Source organism: Dromiciops gliroides, chromosome 5 (genome assembly GCF_019393635.1).
Source record: "Dromiciops gliroides isolate mDroGli1 chromosome 5, mDroGli1.pri, whole genome shotgun sequence".
NCBI classification, from domain to species: domain Eukaryota; kingdom Metazoa; phylum Chordata; class Mammalia; order Microbiotheria; family Microbiotheriidae; genus Dromiciops; species Dromiciops gliroides.
The window spans coordinates 19,070,413-19,083,010 of record NC_057865.1 but is presented as its reverse complement, the minus strand read 5'-3'; the positions used below and the strand labels follow the sequence as shown (position 1 = coordinate 19,083,010).

General features: G+C 42.5%; 1 protein-coding gene across 1 annotated transcript in view; it reads right to left on the bottom strand.

Annotated features, from left to right (window-relative positions):
• Window positions 1-527: 527 nt before the first annotated feature.
• The window catches only part of CREB5 (cAMP responsive element binding protein 5), a 420,900-nt gene continuing 408,829 nt past the window's right edge, over window positions 528-12,598 (bottom strand). Inside the window, exons 9-10 of the mRNA XM_043965167.1 lie at window positions 9,773-9,881; window positions 528-7,120 (exon numbers count right to left, since the gene is read on the bottom strand). Of these exons, the coding sequence (XP_043821102.1) occupies window positions 6,957-7,120; window positions 9,773-9,881 (273 nt within the window). The 3' untranslated portion in view covers window positions 528-6,956. The remainder of the gene's footprint in view (window positions 7,121-9,772; window positions 9,882-12,598) is intronic.

Here is a 12,598-nt window from a genome sequence, read left to right as displayed (position 1 = left end):
CACATATTTATTTCCATGCTCAAGAAGGAATATTTGGACACCGAGTAGATACTGAGGGTGCTGAACTAATTTCCCTACTCACTTTGGGGGAGATTGGCACAGGGCTTGCCCATTGCCCAAATGCTATGAACTAGACTCTCACTTGCTCCAAACGTGATTATTTTACACAATATTCTTCGAATCAGTACTGGGGACCCTACTTGACTATGAACAGCCCATTTCCTCTAATTCTCTTCCCTGGCAGTAAAGTTGGGCTGGATATCCTTCAGGGAAAGCAATGATGTGGGATGGATCACTCTGGGAAAATGCTATGGGGGAGTGGCTGAGACCCCAAGACTGTGGTTTGGGGAAGGAGAAATCTTCCCTCTCTTTCCCTCCCAAGGTGTATTGGCAAGGTGGAGGGGCCCCCAGACCTCCCCAGGACAAGGCCAAGGCCAAGGCCTCGCCTCCCACTCCTGACCACACCCACACATTCACCACATCGAGATCCAGACCTCCTTTGCATTTGAAGGCTTTATTATATTGGAATTGCAGTGATATTATTAACATTTGTACAAATGCACAAAATCTCGTCTCTTCTTGATAGAAAGAGATGTAAAAATCTGACCGAGTCGAACAGTCTCAATGAACCCATTGTCCATTTGTAACAATACATGTGTTCACGATGCAAGAACAACAACAAAAACAACAAAAAAGCTTAACATAAAATTAAACATATCAAAAGCGGCAGCGAGTATTTACATGAATGTACCAAAATGTTCTCTCCTCCCAGGAAGGAAGGTGGTTGCTTTACATAATTAAACAAAGAAACAAACAAACATGGAAACTTTTGCTGTTGACAATGACAAACAGCCCCAAACCCATAACTCAGAGTGACAGCACCTTTTGGAGGGACCTCTGAATGCTCACTTTACCCAGTTAAAAAACAAACAAACAAACAAACACACAAACAACCAACCAAAGTCTCTGTGTGAGCCATCCTGCTCTTCCCCATAACAGTCATTTTCATGGGGCTGGGGTGGGGACCTCCAGACCTTTGAAGTTTCAGCCTCTAAACTCTAACCTCTCTACAAAGGCTCTCTGTCCTTTAAGACGCTTCCCAAAGGTATCACATCCACTCTTGAGAAGCATCTTCATGAGGCAGGGATGGTTTTGGTGGTACCCAGACAGGAGAGAAGAGACTAAGCTGATTGAAATATTCCAATGGGCTGGTGCATTTCCTTTGCTGTAATCACTTCCACTTTAATTCAATTCATGCTATGTGCAAGGCACTGTACAGGGATACAAGGAGAAACCCCACTTCTCTCAATGCTCCCCTTCCTTTGACCATCTCTAGTCGCTTGTGTAGGGTCGAGATTCTCAGTGGGGAAGCCAGAATGTGAGAGGTGCATGGAGCCCAAGGCCATTTCCAAGGGATATTTACATTGTCTTCTGGACTCCCCCTTCTCAGTAAGCACCCTGAGTCTAAAACTCTTTTACAAAAGAAAAGGAAGCTTGTAATATAGAGCTTAATCCAGGAAAAGTGAGCACAGAGTGGGAAAAGACATCAAGATATTGATTTCTAACATGCCGGATATCAGAACTGGGTCTAATTGTAGTTCTGGAAACCTGTCCCATGAAGGCACAAGTCTGACAAGGTAACCCATGACCCCTCATTGAGGTCATCTTTGAACTCAGCTTTGGGGGTTGGGTCTCTCTTCTTCCGACCTGGTGGGAAAACAAGTTTCCCAAAGAAAATTCATGAAAAATTTTTTAAAAATAGAAACACTTTTGAAACAATTTTAGCAATGGCCACTGGAAACCATTCCCTCCCTTCTTCCCACCCCCCTGCCCCAACACAAAAAAATAAAAAGAGATTTTAGAAAGAGACCCATTCCCAGCTTTGCAGTGACTCTATGCACTGATAAAATTGGGGAGTTTTAATTTGGGGATTAGGGGGCTTTGTTTTTGGTATTTGACTTCACTAGAAATATTATTGCTTTTGCGTTTACTTGTCCTTAGGGCAGAGCCTTAAAGGGGGGGGCACTGCCTCAGAGGAGGTAAGAAGGCAGCAGAGCATTCTAGGGACTCCAGCCACTGGCATCTCAGTGGCCTCATTGCTACATTAGGTCAGGAACTAGCTAAAGTGCATCCACCATACTGACCTCAAACAGTCCAGCCCCTTCCCCATTCAGGACACTTTGGTTCTCAGGAGGAACAAGGGGATTTTGAAAGTCTAGCTGAGGCTCTTCTGCCAACATTTTGCATATTAGCACATTTGTACTCCATCACTGGATGGCGAAGAGACTGAATCTTTTTGGACACTGACTGGTTCTTCTCCTTGGCATTCTCTTCTCTTCAAGGTCCTCATCTTGGGATGCTGGGAGACTGAACAAGGCTTAATAAACCACCAGGAGATGCTAGCATGTCAGAATCACCAGTGCCAATGTTTGAGCCAGTGGGATAAGTGGGTTTGCATGGAGTCATGGAAAAGGAACAGAGGAGGGAAAAGAGAAGGTGAGGCCAGAGACAGACAGATAAAGGAGAGAAGAAGGGACAGGGACAGAGAAGCTGGGGAAGAAGTGGGGGCAAGAAGAGGAGCAGAAAAGGAACAAAGATGCTAAAGTGCAATTTAAAAATATAAATAAGGCGAAAAGTAGAAAAGAGACTCCAAGTCCCAACTGTCCTGATAGGCAGGCTTCTTACTCAAATCTTCACTTGCCATTTCCTTCCCCTTCTCTCATGTGGGCCCCAATGGGGCTTCAGAGGTCTACAGCATTGGGTAGGCGAGGGGAATGGCAATCACTAGAGAAAATCGACAGAAGAAAGCCACGACGTGGTCGTTTGGACTTTTGTGAGACATGTTGGATGGCTAAAGAAAGCATTTCCAGTTATAATAAGGATTCCCCTTTAGCTGACCTTGGTTGCCTAAAATAAAAGGGCTCCTTTGAAAATAAAAAAGGAAATAATTTCCATCATTGTTTCTCAGTGCTCAGAAGCAGATTACAGAAAGCTCTCAGAACAATGAAGTCCCGGAAAACTTAAAGCATCCACCTAAACAAACTTTTCCATCTAGGGATGGAGAATGGCCTTATGAGACCCTGGAAAAAATGGGGATACTGCACAGCTGGGCTTACTACAAACTAACACTTTGATTTCCAAAAACAAATACAGCCTCCACAAAAATACTGCTCAGATGGAATGCTTTAAAAATAACATTTATTAATAAATATGTCATAAAATTCTAAATGAAAAAATTTCCCGTTAAAATGTTGCTTTGGTCCTCAAACTTGACTGGATAATTCAATGGATATAGAGGAGAAAGTTTGACATGAAACCACAAAGAAGCACATTCTATCCTAGCTTAAAGGCTATTTTAATGGGGTTATAGTTGCTTAAAAACATGAATTTCCTGCCTCCCTCAAAAAAAGCTGGTTGATGATATTAATGACAAGCTCTGCTACTTTACTAAAATTCATGTAACTAATGGGCTGATCAATCCCTGGCCATCTCCCATTGACTTGCCGCCAATATAGGCTGTATTTGGATTGCATGGAGAGACTCCCAGATTGTCCACTTCTCTTTCAATCATCCTCATCCTTATAAAACATGCAGGAAAGCACCCCAAGCACTTGTCTCCCACTGGCAGTGTTATGACTGTGGCTTGCATAAATTGGCTTGGGGAGTGGGGGAATGTTAAGTGGGAGGACCAGGAGAAAACATGGAGCTTACGACACAAAGCTTGACAATTATTGCAATCAACCGGGGCTGGGATTTTTGCCCTACCTGTTCGGGCCTTGGATGTTGAGAAAAGTTTCATGAAGCAATTAAGTTGTGGATGCCTCAATTGGCATGAGGCTCCCCCTGGTAGACACGCTATCAGGTATGCCTATCTGTGTTGCTGTTAGCACCCATCAAATAAGGCATGGGAGGCCCTGTCAAAGTTCCCAGGTAGCCTGGCAGTGATCTTCAGCAGAGATGCTGTTGATAATGAATAAACTACATTTGGATGAAGAAAGGCAGTTTTGTAAACTCTTTCTCTTAGCCTCCGGTCAGGAGGTGCTCTTGGGAAAATGAGATCTGGTTCATGGATGAGATGGCTTTCAAAAAGGAGTGAGGGGGGCTAGAGACAGCACAAAGAAAGGAGAACGTCATCATCTTACATGTTGAGACACACTAACTGTTTTAGGCAGGGAAGAGGATTCCATGATGTTTTACTTAAGGTGTTTGGTAGCCAAGTTGGTCCAGTCAGTGAAATACCCCACATCGCTTTGCCCAGCATTGGGTTTTGTCAAGGAGCCATCCATTCTGTTCAGCATCTTCAGAAGTCCTGACAGGTCCCCTGACATCTTTTATTGCCTGTATTTCCCCATTGCTAATGAATACACCTAAAGGCCCTTGGTCTGGAAAGAAGACAGTTTATTCTAATTATACGTTTAGACCGCTTTGCTACCGTGTGGTTGGCTTGCCCTGCTTAGCATAAAAAACAGACGTAATTGAGCTATATAGAATGCCCATCACTCAGGCTGTCACTTCACTGAATTAAGAAAAACTCAGGCAAGTTCTTAACTGTCAGAGGCTTTCAGCTTAACGGCGAAATATATCAATTAAGAGGCTGAACAAAAAGAAAAACCCAACCTTGATTTAGTGACATGTCAGTCTCTGGGCTTTCTGACATTAGCAGTACAGTTTTAGAAGTCTGTTTCATTAAGAACTACATAGATAGGAAAATGAGAAAAGTTTTGTTTTACTCTCCCCCTTTGAAAAAAAATCATAAAATGAACACTGCAGCAGCCCATCTCCCCCTCCGACCCGCCCTCCCTACTTTTAGGAGAGAGGGTGAAGTCCTAGGAAGGAATTTTTGATGAAAAATACCTCCTCTTTTCAAAGCTGAGATACAAATGACATGTTTCTTTCAAAACTAGTGCTTTGAACACTTCCTTGGGAGTCAAAAATCAAGCAAACCCATCCAGTTGTTACCTCTGGAGCATTTAAAAAAAAAAACAAACTATAGATTCAGTATTTAAAATACTTTAAAATTATATGTTTGTCTAAAATATAATAAAAATCCTTTACATTTATTTTTCTTAATTTTTTTTGGTTCTTAGACTATATAATCAAGTCATGAGTTACATGGTACACTCAAAACCTTCTGGAAGCAGTCGCATACATGGCAAGAGTTGTCGGAAAAAATATCAACAAAGAATTAACTGTAGTACATAAGCTGTCTTTAAAATCATGACTTGTGACCCTCATACTTTTCTTTTTTTTTCTTCCAAAGAGGCTCTATTCACTCTGAGAGAGAGAAAGAAAGAAAAAGAAAAAGAAAACACATTCATCACTTGGGGAACTTTTGAGCAAAACTATAGTGCTGATTGTTAGAAGCTAAAAAACCCACAGACAAAAAAAAAATGGAGATGAAGCGCAACACCTGTCCAAAAAAAGTCTCTTAGCCAGTTAGCACCAGTGACTAGCTTATTTCAAAGAGACCAGCCTTGATTCATCGGGCAGCATTGAAATGTACAATTTCACACAAGTTATGAAGACGAGAAATCATTCTGAATTCAGCTGAGAACCTTCTTTGCTATTCTCCTGGAATAATTGCCTTGCAGCCGAAGGCTAGTTTCCATGGGATGGGAGAGTAGGAAAAGCACCTGTGGAAACAGTTTTTTGTCCAGGACTTCCAGTTACTCTTCCCTTGCCCATCAGGATGGTGAAGTCGGTTTCCCAGGCTTAAAACGAAAAATAAATCTCAGGCTATTAGCAGTCGATGATGGAACGACGTAACGTGTGCAGTGAATAGAGCCCCTCTGAATTATTATATAGTACATGGATTTTCAATGGTACAGACAGGCCATATAAAACCCGTTGTAATTCAAGGGTGTGATGTTATTACCCGTATCGGGCACTGACTCACAATACAGGCTTGAACAAAGCTCCCTTTCCTAGTGTCCCCACAGCTGGCTGTCAATAGCATTTCACCTGTGGTGAGGCTGCCTCTAACTTGCTCTGTTTATTAAAAACATTAAATCAGGCACACGAAACATCTCCTGGTTTCTATTTTGTAAAAACCGAGAGCTTAAATGAACCCCAGCTGTGGGTGAAGGGCTATTGAAAGCCAGGGTTAGGCCAATCATTCTGAGAAGTGCGTTGTTTTAAAAACAACTCTTTTTTTCTTTTTTTGCTCATAGTGGGGAGGAAAGGCTGGGGGTGGGGAGGAGAAGGAGGTGGAAATGAGTCAAAAGGGGATGTAAAGGAAAGAAGAAATGTCACTGGAGAGACAGGGAATGACAAAGGGTAAATCTGCTAGGGAGAAAAATGAGAAAGTTCAAGCCAAGGGAATGAAAAGAGAAGAGGGGTAATATGTTAAAGAGATTTTTGGGGGGTCAGTTTTCTTTTATTCACTTTGTTCAGACATCCATGTATTATATAATTTTCTTTAAAGGAAAAAGGAAAAAAAACCAACGGCAACTGTGAAAAGGCTCTAAGTATACCTTTGGAATCTGGGGGTGTCACAAGCCCAACTCTTCCATGTTGGCTACGATGCTTTCCCCCAGATGTACCCCACCCCCAGTTACCTCAGTAGGAGTTTCAGTGAAATATTCCATTGGGCCCATTGTTGGAGTTGACCTGCTTTCTTGATCTGAGGCTTGGGGTTAGACTGAGAAGAAAAAAAGCCAGGGCTATGTACAGAAAGGGGTCAGTTTATCAATGAATAACTGGTACCAGAAAGTCGAAGAAAACAACCAAGTGTTTCCCAAGCAGATAGCACATTAATTGCATAACTCCCTTTTTGTATAACTAAGTATAAAAGACACTTCAATAATAACTATAAAAATGAATGAAAGCCAGTCTTGGAAGGGCTTGAGGAGTTTTCCAGGTTTGAGTTAATTCTAAAAATGCCCTTAGCGGAAAAAAGGACGCTCGTGAAGAGGCTGACACTGCTTGTCTCTGGAGCAACGGGGAAGCCAGAAGTCTTAAAGGATGGGGTTCAGGTCTGTTCTGTGAGAGGCGAGCTGGCTGAGAGTGGAGCTTCCGACGACCTCGCTGACCGATGAGGAAGTAGTGATGGTATTGTGTTGAATGACCGGCTGCTGGGAGCAAGCCGGGACAGGGCTGGCTGGAGGGCTGCTCTCCGGACCTGGGGGAAACACACGCATATGCATACCCCAATGTATTGTGGTATTCTTGTATGGACTTGCAGACTGTTTAGAGAAACACTGCCCCTTTTTTTCATTGGTGTATGTGAATTTCTCAACAGTTTCTCTTGGAAGGAAGTAGAAACTCTGTTTCCAAATTCCTCTTCCAGAGCTGTGCTTTAACATTGTTAAAAATAACAATAATAATGGCAGAGGCAATGTGGGGTTAGCAGGTGGTGGGCTAGCCTCTCTCAAAGTCAGAAAAGACCTGGGTTGAAGTCCTACCCCTGACATACTCCAGTTGTGACACTATGGGCAAGTCAATTAAGCTGTCAGTGCCCCCAAACACTGTGTTTTGCCTTATAAATGCTGGTTATTGTTATGTGAGGAGGACCTGGAAGTATGGCCTTAGTCAAGTTACTTAAGCCCTCTCAGACTCGATTTTTCTTAACTGTAAAATGAATGAAGGGATCATTATCAGATGACCTCCAGCTTTAAATCTATGATCTTGTGACCCTAGATAGAAGTTCTACCTCATCATTTTGCAATCCTTCCTCTGTGACACTACAGTAAGCCCCTTTACTTTCCAATGCCTTAGGCAATTCTGTAAGACTCTAAGTTACAGGTGAGTGATACACCTGCAGTGTGGAGAGTGTGCTCCTAGAGCTGCAAGGATCTTTAGAGACTACCTGACCCAAGTCTTTTATTTGACAGATGAGTCAAGAGAGGGTGGGTGGAGACATCATGCAGTGAGTAAGTGGCAGTGTCAGGATTTGAATCTAGATCTTCTGAGACCAAATCCAGGATCCTTTCTATTGTATTAGGCTGCCTTCCACACTGGGAGAGCCTCCAAAACATGAAATCATAGATTTAGGTAAAAAAAAACCCAGAAACATCTGTTTATTCATTGATTTTGGGCCAGGCCTGTGATTTTATCCCAGTTTCCTCCAACAAAGATCAGCACCTGGTGTACATCTTATGGTCTTAGAAAGCTGCCTGGGCATCAAGGAGTTAAATGTCTTGTCCATAGTCACCATAGTGTCAGACTCCAACCCAAGCTTTACTAATAGTGAGGCCACCCCTCTGTCCACTAGTCCACGTCCACAGGGCACTGAAGTCTGTACAAGAGCTTTTCTCCCAAAACCCTGGTAATGTAGGGGATGAGTTCCAAGTTTAGAACTGACAAAAAACCCATGCTTTCTCCATTATCCTAATGGTACAAAGAAAGGAATTCTTTTATACAAACTTGTCTCTTAGTTATATGCAGATAGTCAAGTGTGTTACCAAGATGGGAGGAAGACCCACATGAGGTAGAAACATTGTAATTGTGAAAAACTCATTTGAAGACATATTGATATGAAAACATTACACCCTGACCCTTTGCCCCACCCCCAGTCACTTCTAACTTTGCCATTGGAGAAAATAAAGTCTGAGAAATGTAGAGAGCTTGAAGGGACCTCAGAGGTCATCCAGACCAGTGGTATGAAACAAACAGAAATGGAGGCCACTAAACTGTACAGAAGGATCTCTGTCTATAGCAGTTTATAGCCTTAGTAAACCACATATTAACATCATCTATATTCCATTGTATTTTATTTATTTTGTTAAATATTTGCCAATACATTTTTTTTTTTTAGTGAGGCAATTGGGGTTAAGTGACTTGCCCAGGGTCACACAGCTAGTAAGTGTTAAGTGTCTGAGGCTGGATTTGAACTCAGGTCCTCCTGACTCCAGGGCCGGTGCTCTATCCACTGCACCACCTAGCTGCCCTGACTCCTTTTTACTAGAGAAATTTTTACATCACCCTGGGTATACAGGTATAAAAAATAGGTATACATAACCTTTTCCTGTTGCCACTTTTTCTTGACCTCTACATTCAGTTACTCGACCCTATATGGGGTCTCAACCCACTGTTTAAGATCTAGACCAGTAACCTCAATTTAAAAATGAAAACAGAGGCCCTGAGAGATTGACTTGCTTAAGATCATACAGGCAATAAGAAGAAAAGACTGGATTTGAACCCAGGCCAGCTAACTCCATATATAACATTCTTTCCACTGCACCATACAGGGAAATCTGAAGGAACTTGATTGAGCTGTGATGATGTGGGGAGCACAGGTACAAAATGGGTTCAAGTCACTCTCTGGGCACATGGGTCCTGCTTCCTCTATTCTAATTCACTCAGTTCTCTAATTTATGCTCAAGCCTCTAAAGGTCTAGTGGTAGCTATGGCAGAAAGACATCCTTCCCAGGGGGCTTCAAATAAGGGAACTCAGCTGCAAATGTGGTTCCCATTTCTTTCTTTCCTGGAGAACTTTAAGCTGTTTGAAGCCAGAGCAACCTCTGGAAGTTTTGGCAGTCCACTGACAACTGAGTATTTCTCTACTGGCCAGAAAAGAGAATGGAAGCTGGGTGGGATTTCCACAGCAAACTCGGCCAGACCTAAGAGGTAGGGGCCCAAGATTCCCACCAGTGTTTTGGCACATGAAGAAGGGTCTCCCAGGGTAGAATGGTCTGACTACACCCCATCTCAAGCTTGGCCTCTATATGGATATGAAAGACTAGTTTCTGAGTCCCTTTTTGAGAAGACACAGCTACCAAAAATGAGTCTGAAATGAGATGAGTCAGAAAAAGAAAATAAGCCAGTTACTTACTTAGATAACCTTGTGACTCTTTCTGCATGGCGGTTATTGGGCAGTCTTTATGTGTTAACAGCAGCTGTTTCAGCTGGGCTACCTCATTTTTCAACATGGAAACTTCATTCTGGAAAGAAAATGAGTCAGATATTTATTTGAAAGACCAGTGAAAGCATGCCCCAAGCAAGCAAACGTTTGTATTTTGTTTTGTCTTTTACTACACAGGATTTGGGTGATGGAGGCACATGGAGGAAAACAATTCAGCAACCAGAGGTCATAGGAAAACAGACTTTTTTCCTCTCTAGTCACTTTTCCACTCAGTCTCATTCATTCCTCCTGTGTCTGGGTCATACTCCTACCTCACCCCTGACTCGTGGAGTCCAGGTCTCCCTTCCAAGCACAGTTTTGACGAATCACATATCATTATCATTAGAATTATTAATGATTGCTCATTATTGTTCATCTCATTATTAATAAGAGCTGGCGTTTCTATTGGGCTTTAAAGTTTGCCAAGCACTTTGCAAATATCTCATCTGATTCTCACAGAAATTCTGTGACAAAGATGTTATTATCTCCACTTTACTGATGAGGAAACCAAGGATGATTGAGAGATTGGCCAAGGGGTCCACAGCTAGTAAATGTCTGAGTCAGGATTCAAATTCAGGTGTTTGAGTCAATCAATCAATAAACATTAATTAAGTACCTCCTGTGGGCCAAGCACTGTGATAAGCACCGGGGATAAAAAAAAAAAAAAAAAAAAGAGGCACAAGAAAGTCCTTGCCCTCAACGGGGGAGACGGTATGCAAAGAAATCTTGACACAGGAGCTTGTTCAGGATGGAAAGGAAATGTGTGCAACACTGACCTCTGTGCCTCCTAGATACCAGATGGTTGACCTGAGTTTGTTACTGTTCTATACCTCTTGAAATGACTTTGTATTTATTAAAATGGATCTTTACTTGTGCACAGGTTATCTCCATGGAGTGGAATGTAAGCTTCTTGAGAGGTGGGAATATATCCTTTTGGACTTTGTCTCTTCAGGACCTAGATTTTTTTTTTTTTTTTGCAGGCTATGGGGGTTAAGTGACTTGCCCAGGGTCACACAGCTAGTAAGTGTCAAGTGTCTGAGGCCCGATTTGAACTCAGGTCCTCCTGAATCCGGGGCCGGTGCTTCATCCACTGTGCCACCTAGCTGCCCCCAGGACCTAGATTTTAGTGGATTTAATAAATGTTTTGTTGCATTGAATTAAACACAGTCTTTCCAAAACGTCATTTAATCGAGAAGGGTTCTATCAGACAAGGTGAACAGTACTGGGGCCTCCCCTTTCTCAAGGCATCGGCTCTCGGGGCATCATCATTAACTTGCCTTTACTCCACCGACTCAACATGCCCTGATCAGTGTTAATGACTGAAGAGGTGAAATGGAGGGCAGAGAACAGAATTTGGATGAGTTATGTGGCTTGGTTGGTGGCCTTCAGACTGACAAGTGCAGAGGAGAAGCTGTCTCATTAATTCACCATCATATCTCCAAAGTCAGAAGCAAGAAGCACGTACAGCTCTGGTATAAAGGAACATTACAATCCCCAATTAGCAGGCCAACTAAGACAGCTCAGGGCTAATCCCAGCCTACCTGCTATAGTCATTGGGCCAGCACATTAAGGCAAAGGGAGGAGGAGCAGTTAATGCTATGAATCAAACACATGAGGTTGACCCATCTGGATTTCAACTGTCCTCTATCTTCCACTCCCCTCAATACAAAGACTGTGGTATGGTCATTAGGGCAGTATCTGGCACATAGTAGGTGCTTAACAAACGCTTGTTGATTGACTGGGATATTTTTTGCTTGGTTTACTCAAATAAATGACCTCAGCTCTCATTATGCCTATGTGAATGGAGCTCAAGTGGTGACCCATAAAGGAAAAACATGTTCTTAATTTTTAAAAAAGATTTGTTGGCATCCTTGGTAACTTAGAAACAGGCAAGGGTAACAGAGGGCTGAACCCAAGGTGCTTCCACTTGATAAAAAATTAGCTTCAAACTGGACAATATTCTGGATAATTCCACTTTGCAGTCATGACACATAATTGCCTTACCGTTGGCTAACATCCATTTACAATTGCCAAAAGCAATGGCCCCCATGAACCTGTATAACTTTCCTCCTGAAACTAAACACCCATAGATTTTGGGTTTATTTTTGTTATTGGGTTTTTTGTTTTTGTTTTTGAGACTGAGTCTCCCTATCTTTCTAAGGCTGGAAGTGAGGCAGTGACTCACAGGCTGGATCCCACTGCTATTGGGCATGGAAGCTTTGACCTTTTCCATGTCTGATCTGGGCCAGCCTGGCCCTCCTTAGGCAGTCAGTCTGATCTCCCAGCCCCTCCATATTGGTGCCAGACTTAATGAAGACAACTGATCAACTTTATCCTGAGCCTGCCAATCCACCAGCATCTGCCCCCTCAGTAGCAGGAATTACAGGTGTGCCACCCCACATCTGGCCCAGAACCTAAGTTTTAACACTCTGATCACTACATTGTGTTCCTAGCACTTGGCACAGTGCCTGCACACAGTAGGCGCTTAATACATTTGTTGACTGACTTCCAATATGCTCCTCCAGTCACTTTTCCTCTTACTAATAAAATAGAATTATTTTGATCCCTAAAGCTAGATTTCATTTTATCTTGTTATCTTTTTAAAAAGTGTTCTTTTCCAAAGTTATGAGCAAAAGGATTGATTAAATGATCTGATGTGGCAACTACTCCAATGACCCAATCAATGAAACTTCTAACATTATGCTTTTGTCTTCTTCCTGAAAAGCTTTCAAAGTTAATAAGTGGCTGCTCAAAATA